The 18,748-nt window shown below is 47.9% G+C and overlaps 1 protein-coding gene across 1 annotated transcript in view; it reads left to right on the top strand.

Moving 5' to 3' along the window:
• CSNK2A1 (casein kinase 2 alpha 1) overlaps nucleotides 1-18,748 on the top strand; it is a 235,371-nt gene that overhangs the window by 101,329 nt on the left and 115,294 nt on the right. Inside the window, 1 exon segment of the mRNA XM_030211651.1 lies at nucleotides 4,866-4,957. Coding sequence (XP_030067511.1) covers nucleotides 4,866-4,957 — 92 coding nt within the window.

The raw sequence follows: 18,748 nt of genomic DNA, 5'->3' as shown, positions 1-18,748 counted from the left end.
CTCAATGAACTCCAGCTAGCAGCCATTACTGAACAGTTGCAGCGGGTGCGCCAGCACACTCAGTTTTCGGGATCTTGCCAGGTATTTGTGACCTGGATTGGCCACTGTTGGAAACAGGATGCTGGGCTTGATGGACCTTTTGTGTGTCCCAGTGTGGCAATACTTATGTACTTATGATTTGAACTGGAACCGATGCTATTTAACGTATTTATAATTGATCTGAAAATCAGATTAAGTGAGGTGCTTAAATTTGCAGATGACACAAAACTATTCAAACATGTTAAAACACATACGGACTGTAAAAGAAATTGCAGGAAGACCTTAGGAAATTGGAAGACCGGGCATCCAAATGGTAGATGAAATTTAATGTGGACAAATGCAAAATGATACACATTGGGAAGAATAATCCGAATCATAAGTTACTTGATGCTAGGGTTCACCTTAGGAGTCAGCACCTAAGAAAAAAATATTGGTGTCATCATCTGCCCTGTGTGGGGTGGTGGCCAAAAAAAGCAAGCAGGATGCTAGGAATTATTAGGAAAGTGATGGTAAATAAGACTTACCTTGACTATTGCGTTCAATTCTGGTCACTGTATCTCAGAAAAGATATAGCAGAATTAGAAAAGATGCAAAGAAGGGCAACCAAAATGATAAAGGGGATGGAACTCCTCTCATATGAGAATAGGCTAAAGAGGTTAGGGCTCTTCAGCTTGGAAAAGAAATGACTGAGGGGAGATAATGATTGAGGTCTATAAAATCCTGAATGGCTGTGGAATGAGTAGAAATGAATCTTTTTTTTTTTTTTTTTTTTCTTTTAAAAAAAAGTACAAAAGACTAGGGGACAGTCAATGAAGTTACATGGTAATACTTTTAAAATGAATAGGAAGAAATATTTTTCACTCAATGAACAGTTAAGCTCTAGAACTCATTGGCCGGTGGATGTGGTAACAGCGGTTAACGTATCTGGGTTTAAAGGTTTGGACGAATTCCTGGAGGAGAAATCCATAGACTGCTATTGAGATAGACATGGGAAAGCCACTGGTTGTCCTAGAATTGATAGCATGGAATGTTGTTACTGCTTAGGCTTCTGCTAGGTACTTGTGATCTGGATTGGCCACTGTTGGAGACAGGATACTGGGTTAGATGGACCATTGGTCTGACCCAGTATGGCTATTCTTATGTTCTTAATTTACAGCGCGGGATGAGGAAGATGTGTGCACTCTTCCCCACCTGCATTTTGCCCTTTCCATAGAACCCTTGACACAACTTACTAGGGAACAGCGAGGCATTGTAGGTATCCACCAAGGGCCAGAGGAGCATAAGATTATGCTCTTCACTGACAAAGTCCTACTTACTTTAACAGACCTCTCAGAATCCCTACCTGTGGTGACTCAGGAGCTGGATAGTTACAGCAGAGTATCAGGCTTCAAAGTGAATATGAACAAATCAGAAGCTTTGAACCTGACTTACCTACGGCCTGAATAAACTTGATTACCTGTCTAACATCAATTCGGGAATGGGCTAAACAAAGCAAACTGTGCCTGAACGCAAGTAAAACCGAGTTTCTCTGGATCCCTAACACAAGTGGACACATACCTGACATCAAAATCTTTTTTGGGGAAGTACGAGCTCCCCCTCAGATCACAAGTCAGGAGCCTTGGAATACAGTTAGATTCAACTCTTACTCTGAGTCCCCAAATCCAAGTAACCTTCAAGAGCTACCTCTACTATTTGCGACAGCTACGCTGCATCTCTTCTTATATTGAGAAGGCAAATCTTATCCTAGTTGCACACGCCATGACAACATCAAGACTGGATTACTATAATGCACTCTACATTGGTCTGACTACAAAGGGTCTGCACCAACTCCAATTGATTCAGAATGCTGCAGCAAGACTAATAGAAGGTTGCAAGCGACATGACCACACCATTTTTGCAAAACCTTCACTGGCTACCAGTACAGTACAGGAATAAATTTAAAACTCAGTCTGATCTTTAAGGCCCCTAAAGGAAATGGCCCCAAGTACTTGAACAGGATCACCTCCTATACACCTCTAAGGACATTAAGAGGCATATTTTCAAAGCACTTAGCCTTCCAAAGTTCCATACTTTAGGAGGGAAGATAAGGAGTTCAGTTTTGGACATATTGAGTTTCAGATGGCGGTGAAACATCCAGGTAGCAATGCCAGAGAGGCAGGCAGATACCTTGGACTGGATTTCTGCTGAGATTACTGGTGTGGAGAGGTAGATTTGGGAGTCATCAGCGTAAAGGTGATACTAAAAGCCGTGTGATGAGATCAAAGCACCAAGGGAGGAAGTATAGATGGAGAAAAGGAGAGGTCCTAGAACAGATCCTTGAGGTACACCCACTGACAGCGGGATAGAGGAAGAGGAGGGACCAAAAGAGTATACACTAAAAGTACGCTGGGAGAGATAAGAGGAGAACCAGGAGAGAGCAGAATTCCGAAATCCAAGTGAGGACAGCGTGTCAAGGAGTAGGCTGTGGTCAACAGTATCAAAGGCAGCAGAAAGATTGAGAAGGAGGAGGATAGAGTAGAGCCCTTTGGATTTAGCCAGAAATAGATCATTGGAGACTTTAGTAAGTTCTGTTTCAATTGAATGAAGGGGACGAAAGCCAGATTGGAGTGGATGAAGAATAGGTTGAGAAGGCAGCGACGGTGGACAGCACGTTCTAGTAACTTGGATAAGAAAGGAAGGAGGGAGATGGGGCGATAGTTGGAAGCAGAGGTAGGATCCAGAGAATGTTTTTTGAGGAGTGGGGTGACTATGGCATGCTTAAAGGCATCAGGGACAGTCGCAGTGGAGAGTGACAGATTGAGGATATGACAGATGAAAGGGGTGACAGCAGGAGAGATAGTGATGAGTAGATGAGTGGGAATAGGGTCAGAGGAGCAGGTGGTTAGTTTTGAGGATTGAAGAAGAAAAGTTTCTTCTTCAGTGATTTTGGAAAAGGAAGAAAAGGAGGTAGGGGTAAGAGGCCCAGTTCCCATTTTGGTGGGCCACCATATTCTCTATCTAGGGATTAATGTGATGAGAAACCTTGATGGGATTATATGCGTCTAATTTTTGAGGCCCTTGATAGGTCTTGGCTAGGGCAAATACACACAAAATGATGATTTTGCCCAAACTCCTTTAATTCGAGCTCTACCACTGCCTGTCCCTAATCAATTCTTTAAGCTGCAAAAATAGACCTTTTCATATATATGGAAAAAATGTCCACCTAGGGTGAAACACACTGTTAACACCAGCTTTAAAATACAGGGGAAATAGGGGTTCCTAACGTTTTCCTCTAGTATCAGGCAGTTCAACGCCGCAACCCGGTGGAATGGCTTAACTGCTGTGGGAAAGGCTGGGTATGAATGGAACAGTACTGGGCGGTACCCTGGCTCCCCATGCAGTAACTCTTAAAGATAACCCAAAAGGTTCCACAGGCAGAATATCCCCTACAGACTTGGTGCGGGACAAGTTCTTTCAGGGTAGGCAATATTTTCTCCAAACGGCTAGCTGATATGTGCCAGGTTTTCATTCAGGAAGGGTGGATCCTATGTACTGCTACTGGAAAAAACAGATTGCAGACATTGGATCTTATTTGGGAAAAAGTGAAATGTTGCCCTTTCCTGAATTGTGTGTGGAATATGGGCTTCCCCCATACCATGAGTTTCATTCTGGACAGAAAAGAAACTATACATAGGGCCTGGGAGGAACTTGAAGTCGAGGCAACATTACTGGAAAGGGCAGTGGGAGGGGGATGCATTTCTCATCTCTCTAATACACTGCTGTTCTACAGTATCCCATTAGTGCACTATATCAGAAAATGGGAATGGTATTTAGGGGCTACCCACAAACAGAAAAAATGGGAAAGGGGCCTTAAACATTTGCTGAAAGTTTGTCTCCATCAACCTGGTAGAAAACGGTTATGAAATCTTGTACAAATAGTATTACATCCAGAACGACTGGCCCTAATGTTCAGGAATAGTTCAGGGCACTGCTGGAAGAACTGTGTGGTTACGGTAGGAGACCTGTACCATATGTGGTGGACATGCCCAAAAGTACAGGGTTTCTGGACAGAAGTACTACAGATAGCCCAGCGAATGCTCAGTGACTATCCAGCCAAGGCTGAGCGTTGTATTGTCACACTTGAAGCTCTTTGGAGTGAAAGTGCAGCTTCATAAATTAGCAATAAGCCTCTTTATGGCAAGTAAACTTGCAGTTGCAGTAGATTGGAAACAACCCACCATGCTCTCAATTTCAATAGGTTTGCGCTTGTTGGACTGTGTTTGAGATGACCAAATTAATGGCACTTCAGAATGGGCGACTTATTAACTTTCATAAATATGGGCCAGGCTTGGAAGCTTCAAACCAACAGAGATGATATTGTAGCTATACGATGAGGCTATCCAATGTTGGGAACCTTACCTTTGCCTTTAATTACCCACTAATGCTACTTGGGCTGCAACCCTGGGGGGCGGTGGGGAGGGGGGAGAAGGGTGAATTTTGTTAGTGCTCATTGTTCCAAAACATGCTTGCTTGGTATTGTGCAAGTTCTATTTTGTAATTGACTTATGAATAAAGTCCAAAAAATAGTTTTTAATTTTATTTTTTATTTTGTGATTTTTTTTTGTTAGTTTTAGACTGGTTATAAATGAATGAATAATTCTTAGTCTGTCATGCCAGGTGTTAGACAGGAGCCCCTGATCTCAGAAGTACAGGAGAATACTGAATATGCTCTTTTAAATACTAACTACCACTGGAGAAACTCCTTACCTTGTGCTTCCTCAGGAATGATTACTGTGTCCTTTCTTTGGTATTCTTTTGTCCATTGTTGTTTGTAGCCAGTGAAAAAGAAAGAAAATCAAGCGGGAGACTTAAAATTCTGGAAAACCTGAGAGGTGGTCCCAACATCATTACCCTAGCGGACATTGTTAAAGATCCTGTGGTAAGTCCCTGGATACCTTATGTGTGGATCTTTGGGTGTGGGGGTGTTGATCCTCACTGCCATATGCCAGTGAGGATCTTGGGTGTTGGGGGTGTTGATTAAATATGCATAGAGGGGTGGCTTCTGCTTTCATCAAATACAGAGAGAATTTAACTATCTTTAGTTATAAATACTAGGGGTGGCTAGAGATTCAATAATTGTTGCCAAAAATTGAATATGAAAACGAATATGATAGAAGATGAGGATGAGACATGTTAGTGTGCATCTGTGCAGAATTTGTCATTGTTATTATTAGACTCTTAGTATACTGCCTTTCAATAAAAAACAAAATGCTGGTGGTTGCAAAAAGGAACTACAAACACAAATAGGAAAGAGACATTGGAAGGAAAGGATGATAGTGAACATAAGAGTAGCCATACTGGATCAGCACAATAGCCCATCTCACCCAGTATCCTGTTTTCTAAACAGTGCCCAAGCCAGGTTACAAGTACCTGGCAGAAACCCAAATCATTGCAACTTCCTTGTCATCAACAGCAGATGAATCCATTAACTGATGGGTTGTATCCGTCTACCAGCAGGTGGAGATAGAGAACACTGAAGAACCACAGTGACCCTTGGACGGCTAGCCCCAACTGCCTTCAGTAGTTCTCTATCTCCCAGCAGGTGTGGACGTAGCTTGATCAGCTCCTGGATTTCTGCCTGGAGTAGCTCCTGTGCTTTGCCAGATGAGCAGGGGTGTTGTGGCTGATGGTGCCCACTTTAAAGGCATATAGGTTCGCCCTTTCCCTGCATTACCCATTTCCCCCTCCTCCCGGAGTCCCTCTGTTGCTGCCTGCCTCCAACTTTCCTCACAGCGAAAAAAAAAAAAAAAAGAGCGCGCTTTTACTGCGTGGCTGAGGCTTTCTCCAGAGATTCTGGTTCAGTGCAGCTTGACCGGAGCTCGTGACTCGGTCTTCTGAGGTGAGAGTGGTGGCCCAGCTCCTCGGGGAGGGTCCCGCGGACAGCGCTCCGAACGGGGTAAGTTTTGGCGTGAAGCCGCCATTTATTCCTATATTTCCGTCCAGTTGGGCGATGGCTGCTGAGGAGTTAAGCGCTGCTCCCGCTGTGATAAGCGCAGGTCAGCAGCGGGGGCTTTGCAGTACGTGCTCCTTAGACGCTCGAGCTAGTATGAGCATGGTGGAGCGATGATTCTTCCCGCGCGATGGAGCTGGCAGCGGGCGCCATTTTGGAAGCGCCACATGCCTCGACCCCCGTGATGGCGGAGGAGTCTGATTGCAGGGGGACGCCTCGTTTCGAGGCTACCAGAGGAGCTCCAACCTCCGTTTCACCTAATTCGGGGATGGAGGGCCAGAGTGAGTTTTCTCCCCTGAGTTTATGCTACTGATGCATAAGGCCTTCATGCTGAAAAGAGCTCTGCCGCAGGTGTCTGACGCTGCGTTGCATTCTGGTTTCCCTCCGGGTGCTGATGCCCCAAGGACGGCTACCGATGTTATTTCTTCCCCCGGAGCGTTGGAAACACGCTAAGCATAGACGGTAAATTCCCCGTCTGGAAGTGCGCATCTCCCTTTCCCCCCCCCTGTGGTCGGGCTGTGGGAGTCTGAGGGATCTGGCAGGCCCTCAGGTACTGAGTGATCCGGAGAGGGTGCCTGTTTGCCACTGGATTTGGATGATCCCAATGCGGTTCGGATTTTCCACCGCGACGAGCTGCCAGCTCTCTTGCGGATGCCTTGCAAGGCCCTCTTGATTGATGATCCTGCCGAGGGCGATGCCTCCTCTGTTAATCTTAGAAGGCGAGTACTAAGAAGCCTATGCGGGCATTTCCTGTGCATGACTCCATCCAGGAGCTTATTTCAGCTCAATGGTCTGACCCCGATGGGCCTTGAAAGTGGCCAGGGCTATGGTTCAGCTTTACCCTCTGAGTGAGGTTCAATTGGCCCTTTTGGGATGCCTAAGTGGACGCCGCGCGCTGGTCACGGCGGTCACTAAAAAGACCACTCTCCCTGAGAGGGAGGAGTCGCTTTGAAAGACGTGCAGGAACGGTGGCTAGAATCTGCGCTGAAGCGGCTCCTTGGAGATATGTGGCCTTGCCTTAAGGGCGTCTATTTGCAGTTCCTATGTAGCCTGCCCCTGTCGTTCCTGGTTACAACAGGCGATGGATCAGGCCGCAGAGGGTGCGGGATCCCTTTCTGAGGTTGCCCCGCGGATGGAGTTGGCCCTGTCATTTTTGGCTGACCGCCCTGTATGATCTGGTCAGAGGCTTCGCCTAGCAGATGTCTGTGGCGGTTTTCTGCCCGCCCCCCTTTGGCTGCGGCATTGGGTGGCGGACATGGCCTCTAGCAAAGGCTGGTGAGGTTACCTTTTCGGGGCCTCCTGTTATTTGGAGAGGATTTGGAGAAGATTGTTAAAGGACCTAGGGGATTCGAAAGCCCCAGCGGTTACCTGAGGATAGGCCGAGGCCTTCTTCCAAGGGTCCTGTGTTTCCCTCCTCTTCCAGACCTCGCTTCCGTGAAGCTCACAGGTATCGCCCGGGGCGCTCTGCTGGGTTCTCTCAACGTGCCCGTTTTCAGCAGAGGAACTCCTTTCGCTCGGACAAACACTCCGCAGCGGCCAGGAGTTCAGGGGCGTCCTCCACAATGATGGGACGCCGGTCCACTCCTCGATTCCTGCAGTAGGAGGACGTCTTTTCCTCTTTCTCGAGGAGTGGGCCAAGATTACTTCGGATCAGTGGGTCCTGGACCTGATCAGAGAAGGTTACCAATTGGAATTCGATGCCCCGGTGAGAGACGTGTTTTTGTAGTCCCGATGCGGCACTGCCGTCAAACGGGCAGCGGTAGAGGAGACCTTGCAAGTCTTGCTGCACCTCGGAGCTGTGATCACGGTGCCTCCCGTAGATCGCGGCTGCGGTCGCTACTCTCATTTATTTTGTGATCCCTCGAAAAGGCAGGTCTTTCAGACTAATCCTCGACTTACGAAAAGTCAACGAGGCCCTAAGAGTGCGACACCTCCGCATGGAAACCCTGCGCTCCGTCATTGCGGCGGTTCAGCCATGAGAGTTTCTTATGTCTCTGGACCTCAAGGAAGCTTACTTACACATTCCTATTTGGCCCCCGCACCAGCGGTTCCTCCAGTTTGCGGTGTTGGGCCAGCATTTTCAGTTTCGGGCCTTGCCATTCGGCCTAGCCACAGCTCCCCGTACCTTCTCCAAGATAATGGTGGTGGTAGCTGCCTTTCTCAGGTGAGAGGGTATGAGAGTTCACCCTTATCTCGACGACTGGCTCATCAGAGCAGATTCGGCAGACGAAAGTCGTCTTGCCACAGCCAGAGTGGTTACAGTCCTTCAGACTCTGGGCTGGGTGGTCAATATACCCAAAAATCACCTGACCCCCTCTCAGGCTCTCGAGTATTTGGGGGGGTCCAGTTCGACACGGCCTCGGGGTTGGTCTTTCTCCCTGACCACAGAAGGTGCAACCTTCAGAATCAGGTCCGTCTGCTCCTATGGATGCCTCGCCCTCGAGCTTGGGACTTTGTCCAGCTGCTGGGGTTGATGACGGCCACCTTGGAGGTGGTCCCCTGGGCGAGAGCGCATATGAGGCCACTGCAGATTGCCCTGCTCCATCAATGGTCTCCGATTTCCCAGGAATATCAACGCAGACTAACGTGGCTCCCTGCGGCCCGGCGCAGTATGGATTGGTGGCTCTCCGACAGGATGCTGCGACAAGGAATGCCGCTCGCGCTTCCTTCTTGGTGCCTGGTGATAACGGATGCCAGCCTTTTGGGCTGGGGAGCGCATTGCCAGGGAAGCTATGCTCAGGGTCAGTGGACACCCGTGGAGGCAGGGTGGTCCATCAATCGCTTGGAACTAAGAACGATATTCCAGTCTCTTATGGCCTTCCACAAGACTCTGGAGGGGCTTACTGTCCGGGTTCTGTCAGACAACACGACAGCGGTGGCCTACATCAATCGTCAGGGCGGCACTCAGTGCAGGGCCCTGGCCGCGGAGGCTGCTCAGATTTGCCACTGGGCCGAGATCCACCTGCAGCTTCTGTCAGCCGATTTGGTCTTATGGCCTGGCTCTTGAGAGGGCGTAATTGAGAGAAGGGCTACTCTAACAAGGTCATCTCCACTCTTGCAGGCCCGCAAGCGGTCTACTTCCGCAACCTATGCTTGGATATGGCGTAAGTTTGAGGAGTGGTGTGTCCCGAAAGAGGTTTCTCCTGCAAGGGCTACGGTCTCGCTGGTCCTGGACTTCTTGCAGGATGGCTTAAAAAAGGCTTGGCTTACAATTCCCTTCAGGTGCAAGTGGGAGCGTTGTCATGTTACCGAGGAAGGTCTCTGGCCTATCACTTGCTGCTCATCTGGACATTGCCCGATTTCTTAGAGGGGTGCTTCGGCTCCGCCCTCCCATGCGGTTGCCTTGTCCGGCCTGGGGCTGGTGTTGAAGGCTCTCCAGCGCTCGCCTTTCGAGCTGCTCAAGTGAGCTTTACAGAAGGATGTGACTCTCAAGACAGTCTTTTTGGTGGCCATTACGTCGGCTAGACGCGTATCTGAGCTTCAGGCGCTTTCCTGTTGGGACCCTTTTCTGCAGTTCTCAGAGTCCGGGGTGACAGTACGTACAGTGCCTTCCTTCCTGCCTAAGATGGTTTCAGCGTTTCACCTGAACCAGCCCATTTTTCTACCTTCCTTTTCTAGGGAGGATTTTCCGGATTCCTTTGGGCTATTACATCTTTTAGATGTTGTTAATATGTGGCTCTGCTGCAGTATCTATAGATGTCAAATGACTTCAGGACTTCTGATCATCTTTTTGTCTTGTTGACAGGTCCTCGACGTGGATGCCCAGCGTTGCCACTATAGCCCGTTGGCTCAGAGAAGTCATCTTTTCTGCGTATCTGCTTTCAGGGCGGGTTCCCCCTGAAGCGTTTAAAGCGCATTCCACGAGAGCGATTTCCTCCTCGTGGGCTGAAACAGGTGTCCTTTCTCTTCAAGAAATCTGTCGTGCAGCTACTTGGGCTTCTCAGCTCTTGTTTGTACGGCATTACAGGCTGGATGTGGCACTGAAGCAGGACGCGCATTTTGGAGCACAGGTACTGGCTCGTGGAGTTGCCGGTTCCCACCCTACGTAGGGAGTGCTTTTGTACATCCCATCAGTTAATGGATTCATCTGCTGTTGATGACAAAGAAGGGAAAATTAGGTTCTTACCTTGGTAATTTTCTTTCCTTTAGTCACAGCAGATGAATCCATGATCCCTCCCTGTCTGACTTTGTGTTTTGTTCAGTTCTTTCATGCAGATATTGTATCTCATCAGGAGGAGTTGAGGAACAGTTCTTAAAGTTTCTACATGCTGTTCTATTGCAGGAGGTTGAATTTGTCCCTCCTTTGTGTGGTTATTGCTCCGGTTCTGGGGCATTTTTTTCGCTATGAGGAAAGTTTATGTGATATTACCTTTCTTATTCACTCTGCTTTGGAAATTTCAAATACTGAAGGCAGTTGGGGCTAGCCGTCCAAGGGTCACTGTGGTTCTCTATCTCCACCTGCTGTTCTTACCAAGGTAAGAACCTAATTTTCACATTCCATACTACAAATCCAAGGGCAAGCAGTTGCTTCCCATGTCTGTCTCAATAGCAGACTATGGACTTTTCCTCCAGGAATTTGTCCAAACCTTTTTTTTAAACCCAGATACACTAACTGCTCTTACCACATCCTCTGGCTTTCTGAGAAGTTCTGAGAGAAGAGGACATCTTTGTGGGTAAGTGACATTATTCTGTGCTTGGTAGCTTAAAGATTATGGCTTAAAAGTGTAATTGTAGGATATTCATAAACACAGAATTGTAAAATAAAAATTAAAAAAAAAAAAAGCAAGCAAACTTAAGTACATGAGTATTGTCACAATAGGACAGACCAAAGATCCATCAAGCCCAACCTCCTGTTTCCAACAGTGGCCAATCCAGGTCACAGATACCTGGTATGATCCTGAAAAAAATTCAATGCATTTTATGCTGCTTATCCCAGAAATAAGCAGTGGATTTTCCCCAAGTCAATTTATTAAAGGTCTACAGACTTTTCCTTTAGGAAGCCGTCCAGACCTTTTTTAAACCCCGCTAAGCTAACCACCTTCACCACATTCTCTGGCAACGAATTCCAGAGTTTAATTATACGTTGAGTGAAGAAAGATTTTCTCCCAATTCGTATTAAATTTACTACTTTGTAGCTTCATCGCATTCTCCCTGGTATTTTTGGAAAGGGTAAACAAATGATTCATGTCTACCCGTTCCACTCCACTCATTATTTTATAGACCTCTATCATATCCCCCTTCAGCCCCCTAGACGCGTCAGTCTTTCCTCATAGGGAAGTTACCCATCCCTTTTATCATTTTTGTCGCCCTTCTCTGTACCTTTTCTAATTCCACTATATCTTTTTTGAGATGTGGTGACCAGAATTGAACACAATATTCGACGTGCAGTCGCACCATACAAAGGCATTATAACATCCTCACTTTTGTTTTCCATTCCTTTACTAATAATACCTAACATTCTATTTGCTTTCTTAGCCACCTCAGCACACTGAGCAGAGGGTTTCAAGGTATCATCAACGACAACGTGAGATCCCTTTCTTGGTTGGTGACTCCTAACTTGGAACCTTGCATTACGTTGCTATAGTAAGGATTCCTCTTTTCCACATGTATCACTTTGCAACTTGCTCACAATTAAATGTCATCTGCCATTTAGACGCCCAGTCTTCCAGTCTCTTAAGGTCCTCTTGTAATTGTTCACAATCCTCTCACGATTTAACGACTTTGAATACTTTGTGTCGTCAGCAAATTTAATTACCTCCTAGTTACTCCCATCTCTAGATCATTTATAAATATGTTAAAAGCAGCAGTCCCAAGCACAGACCCCTGAGGAACCCCACTCTCTATCCTTTTTCATTGAGAATACTGACCATTTAACCCTACAGTTTTTAATCCACATAGAATGCTACTTTCTATCCCATGACTTTCCAGTTTCCTCTGGAGTCTTCATAAGGTACTTGCCAAATGCCTTTTGAAATTCCAGATACACAATATCGACTGGCTCACTTTTATCCACATGTTTGTTCACCCCTTCAAAGAAATGTAAAGAGGTGTGGTAGCCGTGTTAGTCCACTTTTAAAGGTAATCAATAGAAATCAAACAAAATAAAACATGGAAAAGAAAACAGATGATACCTTTTTTATTGGACATAACTTAATGCATTTCTTGATTAGCTTTCGAAGGTTGCCCTTCTTTGTCAGATCGGAAATAAGCAAATGTGTAGATGACAGTATATATAAGTAAAATGAAATACTTGGATGTTTTACTTATATATACGTCATCTACCACATTTGCTTATTTCCGATCTGACGACAGTATATATAAGTAAAATGAAATGCTTGGATGTTTTACTTATATATGCTGTCATCTACCACATTTGCTTATTTCCGATCGGATGAAGAAGGGCAACCTTCGAAAGCTATCAAGAAATGTATTAAGTTATGTCTAAAGGTATCATCTTATTCTCCGAGGACCAGCAGGCTGCTTGTTCTCAACAATGGGTGACGTCCACGGCAGCCCCAGGTCCGGAAAATCTTCCTAACAACAAAAGTTGCTAAAGCCTTTGAGCGCGCGGCCATCTTCCTGCCCGTCGTGCGAGAGTCCTGCTTCGTCTTCTTTTTCCGTGGTCAAGAGCGGCTGTTTACGGCTGTTCTGTGCCCCAGAAAAGAAGAGCCTTCGTTTTAGTCGGCTTTTTGCCGTTTTTTTTCTTCTTCGTTGTGCTCGTGCACGAGCTGTTAGTTTTCTTAAAAAAAAAAAAAAGATTTTTTCCCTTAGTTTCTTTAGTTTACCCTCAAGTTTCCTTTCGTCGTCATGTGTGGCCATTTTGGCCGCCCGTACGGGTTTTCCTCCCTTTTTTGTGCCCTTCCTTTGGCACCATCGCGAATCTTGATTTCGCTGCCACTATTTTTCTGTCTATGACATCGAGGCTCACTAGCGGCTTCAAGAAGTGCACTCGGTGCAACCGAGCAATCTCAGGCACCGACCCTCACGCGTGGTGTATCCAGTGCCTTGGGCCCACAGACCATCGCCCCAGACGCATGAAAGTTATGTCTTAGCCTACAAGGCGGACACAAACGTCGAGACAAGCTCAACCGGGAACGCCTGTTTGGAACTTTGCACGGTGCTTCGGCATCGATGTCGACAGCGGTACCGAGGATCGTACGATGTCGGCACCGAGAGAGTGCATCGACTACCTCGGGAGCCGCAGGTAATGGCTGACCAGAGACCATCACATGCTGGCAGCAGGGAACCATTCGAGTAGGCGTCTACCACCTGCCTCGAGGGCTCCTAGCGGTACGGCCATCGGGGATCTCGACCATCCTATTTCGGACCCGACCCCGAGGAGGTGTGTGGATTCCATGTCCTTGTCGGTACCAAGGGGTACCAGTGACGTGCCGCGAGTGAAGGCAAAGAAGCACAGTCCATCGGTCCCCTTCTCGTCATAGTACCGAGAGCTCCGGGGCGTCGAGGGAATCAGCCCCCATGAAGCGTCGACACCGGGAGGACCGCTCACCCTCCATACAAGACGGTCGTCGATGTGCCGGTCTCTGGACAGTCCGGTACCGCCTCCTCCTCGGCAGATTCTAGACCTTGACTCCTGTACAGACTCCACAGCTTTCCTCGACAGACACTCTTGACGAGCGCCTCAATGCCTTCTTCCAGGGATCCTGGAAAGGCTGCTGTGACCGTCTGTTCCGGTACCAGAGGTGCTTGCGCCGACGGTACAGTCTATACATGTGGCGGCTGGCTCCCCGCCTGTGGTGAGGCCCTCGACGTCGTGCCGCCTGGGGCATTGGCCTCAGCTGCCCCCCGGGTTGACTCTCCGTCGATGGAGGGAGCTTCATCGCAGCCGGCACGGAAGACTGTGAGACCGAGAGTTTGTGAGAGTGACTGTGTGACACATAGTGAATGTGATACAGTGTGAGACATAGTGTGAGAGACTGTATGAGAGTGAGAGAAAGACAGTGACTGTGAGAGAGTGTGTGTGTGTGACAGAGATACCTCCCCCCTCCCTCTGTGGTCTCAGCACCCCCTCCCCCCCCCCCTCTGGTCTCAGGATCCCCTCCCCCCTCTCAGGTCTTAGGACCCCCTGCCTTCCCCCTCTCTGCATGGTTGGCAGCACCATGCGAGTGTGTGTGTGTGACAGAGAGTGAGACCTGGGTGCGAGTCTGTCTGTGTGTGAGAGAGAGAGAGAGTGTGTGTGTGATTGTCCTGTGTCCCCTGCCCCCCTCCAGCCACCCAGCGATTCTCCCCTGGCCCCCCCTCCAGCCACCAAGCGATTGTGCTCTCTGCGCTGCCCCCCCCCCCCAGCCACCCAGCGATTTGTCCTGTGTCCCCTGCCCCCCTTCGAGCCATGCAGTGATTCTGCTCTCTTCCGGGCACCCCCCCAGCCACCCAGCAATTATGCTGTATCCCCTGGCCCCCCCCTTCAGCCACCCAGCAATTGTGCTCTCTGCCCTGCCCCCGTTTGAGCTACGCAGCTATTTTCCTGTCTCCCCTGCCCCCCCCCTCCAGCCACCCAGCGATTCTCCTGTATCCCCTGCCCCCCCTGGAGCCATGCAGCGATTGACCTCTCTCCCCTGCTCCCCCCTCCAGCCACCCAGCGATTATGCTCTCTCCCTTGCCCCCCCCCCCCCTCCAGCCACCCAGCGATTATGGTCTCTCCCCTGCCCCCCCTCTAGCCACCCAGCGATTGTGTTCTCTGCCCTGCCTCCCCTCCAGCCACCCAGCTATTCTGCTCTCCCCTGGCAGCCCTCCAGCCACCCAGCGATTGTCCTTTATCCCCTGCCCCCCTTCGAGCCATGCAGTGATTCTGCTCTCTCCCGTGTCCCCCCCCCCTCCAGCCACCCAGCAATTATGCTGTATCCCCTGGCCCCCCCTTCAGCCACCCAGCAATTGTGCTCTCTGCCCTGCCCCCATTCCAGCCATCCAGCTATTTTCCTGTCTCCCTTGCCCCCCTCCAGCCACCCAGCGATTCTCTTGTATCCCCTGCCCCCCCTTGAGCCATGCAGCGATTCTCCTGTCTCCCCTTCTCCCCCTCCAGCCACCCAGCGATAATGCTACCTCTCCTGCCCCTCCCTCGAGCCATGCAGCGATTCTCCTGTCTCCCCTGCCCCCCTGCAGCCACCCAGCGATTATGCGTCCCCCCCCCCCCCCCCCAGCCACCCAGTCGAAGCGGCGGCGTTCTTTGAAAGCCCTGGCCGCCCACGGAGTCAGCTTGCCTTGAGAACGGAGCGTCAGTCAGTCCTCCTGCGTTCTTCTTACCCGCCCTCGACGTCATAACATTTTGAAGCGAGGGCGGGGCATAGAGAGATGTGACACCGAACAGACTTACGAACCTGAAGCCACGGAGTCAGCTTCAGAACGTTGGAGGTGTGTTTTATTATAGTAGAAGTATTTTTCTTCATTCTAGGCAGTTGACTTTCAGGCAAGGTTATAGTACTGAGTTGACTATCACATCATTCTTGAGTGAGGTAAGTGAAATTCTAGATTCTGGTGACCTGGTTTTGAGGTTGCCCCTCGATCTGATGGCCATCTCGATTACAATCATTGGGATTGTGTGAGAGTGTGTTGAGCTGGTTTGCTTCCTTTTGTTCTGGCTGCACTTCTGCGGTATCAACTGGGGTGGAAATTTTGAAGATTTCTGATTTAGAATGGTTCAGCATTGTCTCCTTTGCTCCTTAATGTTTTTTTTTGTTGTTTTTTTTGTTAGCCCTTTATGATGGTGATAGTGTCATTCGGGGTAAACGTGTGTGCTTATATGGATGATATTCTACTAAAATCGTGCATTTCTTCCGAGACCTGTGACTTGTGTCCACTTCAGTCTTGTATGTCTGCAATTGATCACTGGTTGAAAACTGATAGGCTGTTTTTATAAACATGCCCAAAACCTCTGCATGTTGGATTATGACCAGGCACCGCATCTCTCAATGTTTGTGTCCTTATTGAATATATCTGTACCCATTGTGGATGATTTTAAGTATTGGGGGTTCTTATAGAGCATCAATTCACCTTTCTGGCCAGGTAAATGGACTTATATTTAAAGGCTATGTCACACCTTGAGAGCTGTGTGCTTTTAGGGGTTTATTTGATGAATCTGCATTTCACTCCTTCATTCATGCTTTGTCATAACTGAACTATGGCAATGTGGCGTTGGCAGGATTAAAAAAGATATGAGAGGAAGAGCCAAATGCTGCAGAAACACTGCTATATGCCTGCTGGTGAATGCATATAAATTTGATTGTTACCCCCTTTGTACCATAAATATCATTGGTTGCCGTATAATTTTAGGTGGTGGTCAAATTGTTGGTTTTCATTCATAATACGTATGACAGGTGACCTTTGATCCTCAGATCTCTTTATATCTGAGGTGACATACAAATTGTTTTTGCCTTCTCTGAATAGAGCCTGTTGGGATCAACAAATTCAAGTGCCTTTTTTTATTTGGCTCCGAATTATAGCTACGTCATGCAAGGTTCCACGTTAGGAGTTACGGACCAAGAAAGGGATCTGGGTGTCGTCGTCGATAACACACTGAAACCTTCTGCTCAGTGTGCTGCTGCGGCTAGGAAAGCGAATAGAATGTTGGGTATTATTAGGAAAGGTATGGAAAACAGGTGTGAGGATGTTATAATGCCGTTGTATCGCTCCATGGTGCGACCGCACCTTGAGTATTGTGTTCAATTCTGGTCGCCGCATCTCAAGAAAGATATAGTAGAATTGGAAAAGGTGCAGCGAAGGGCGACTAACAATGATAGCGGGGATGGGACGACTTCCCTATGAAGAAAGACTAAGGAGGCTAGGGCTATTCAGCTTGAAGAAGAGACGGCTGAGGGGAGACATGATAGAGGTATATAAAATAATGAGTAGAGTGGAACAGGTGGATGTGAAGCGTCTGTTCACGCTTTCCAAAAATACTAGGACTAGGGGGCATGCGATGAAACTACAGTGTAGTAAATTTAAAAACAAATCGGAGAAAATTTTTCTTCACCCAACGTGTAATTAAACTCTGGAATTCATTGCCGGAAAATGTGGTGAAGGCGGTTAGCTTAGCAGAGTTTAAAAAGGGTTGGACGGTTTCCTAAAGGACAAGTCCATAAACTGCTACTAAACGGACTTGGAAAATCCAAAATCCCAGGAATAACATGTATAGAATGTTTGTACGTTTGGGAAGCTTGCCAGGTGCCTTGGCCTGGATTGGCTGCTGTCCGTGGACAAGATGCTGGGGCTCGATGGACCCTTGGTCTTTTTCCCAGTATGGCAGTACTTATGTACTTATTATAGAATCTTTGCCTAGTTTGGGGGGGGGGGGGGGTGTTAGGATGGAAGGTTCTCTTAAAATGTAAAAAAAATTAAAAGTACATTTTTTGTTATGGCATTTGGGTCCTTTTGCCTAATAGCTGTGCAGGGACTCTGGCATGTCGATATTTACGTTTTTATTGTATTTTAGTCTGTGTTTGGATTTAGAGAGTTGCACGGGGACAGAAATCTTACCATCCCCGCCTGTCCCGCTACAATCTTACCCATCCCCACCCATCCCCGCAAAATTTAATCCATCCCAACCTGTCCCCACCCATCCCCGCAAGAATTTAATGGTACATAAAAGAAAATTCTGGTCAGCTCCCTCAGTCTCTCTCTGGATTGAGCCACATCACTGTAGGTAAGGAAGGAATGGAAGCTGAAACTTAGAACACTCTGGTGTGCACATGTAAGATTTGGTCTCTGATTTCTGGCACTGTGTGCTGAGAGGTAACCACATGCACTTGCCTGTGTCAAGAGCTGAGGTCTGAGCATCAGCCCGGGAGCAAAAAGGATTAATTGTAACATAGTAAGTGACAGCAAATAAAGACCTGAACGGTTCATCCAGTCTGCCCAGTAGTCCACTCATTATCAATTCATGATTGAATCAACGAGTGTGATATTATATACTTTTTTTCGTGTTCTGGAACATAGACCATAGAAGTCTATCTGGCCCTATTCTTATGTTCCAGCTGCTGGAGTTCTCGCTGAAGCCCACTCCAGTCTATTCGTCTTCTCATTTGTGGGATACAGACCGTAAAAATATGTCCAGCACTGTCCTTATGTTCCAGCCACTGAAGTTGCTGTCTAAGCCCTTTCTAGCCCATCCTAAACCAGACTGCCATATATTAGACACAGACCATACAAGTCTGCCTGGTATCGGCCCTAGTTAATCACAGCCAGAGTCGCCATCTAAGCGTCACTTGACACATCCACACACGTGCAGCCATTTAAGGTTAGGATTTTTATAACTTCCATTTTCTAATTAGAGATCCTCAGTGTTCATCCCAAGCCTTTTGAATTCCATCATTATTTGTGTCTCTACACCTCCTTAACGGAAGACTTTCCACATTTGTGCTGTTAAAGCGAGGAGGAGGAGACAGCACTCAAGGTACTCGGTAGATGAGAGGCTGATGCAGTGCAGCTTACGCTTCCACGGGAACCCCGCAGAACTGCTTCCATCCCCGCGGAAACCCCGCAGGACCTGCTTCCATCCCCACGGGAACCCTGCAGAACTGCTTCCGTCCCCACGGGAACCCCGCAGGACCTGCTTCCGTCCCTGCGGGAATCCTGCGAACTCCATTCCCGTGCAGCTCTCTAGTTGCATGGTTTGTATGTCTTTTGTTTTGAATGTGGTGGATCGGGTGTGCTTTCCTATCTGATTTATTGGAATTCCTTTTCTTTTTCTTAGTTGGTTCATGGGTG

This window comes from Microcaecilia unicolor, chromosome 8 (genome assembly GCF_901765095.1).
Source record: "Microcaecilia unicolor chromosome 8, aMicUni1.1, whole genome shotgun sequence".
Lineage (NCBI taxonomy): Eukaryota > Metazoa > Chordata > Amphibia > Gymnophiona > Siphonopidae > Microcaecilia > Microcaecilia unicolor.
The sequence above is the reverse complement of the archived record's forward strand: the minus strand, read 5'-3'. Positions and strand labels throughout refer to the sequence as shown.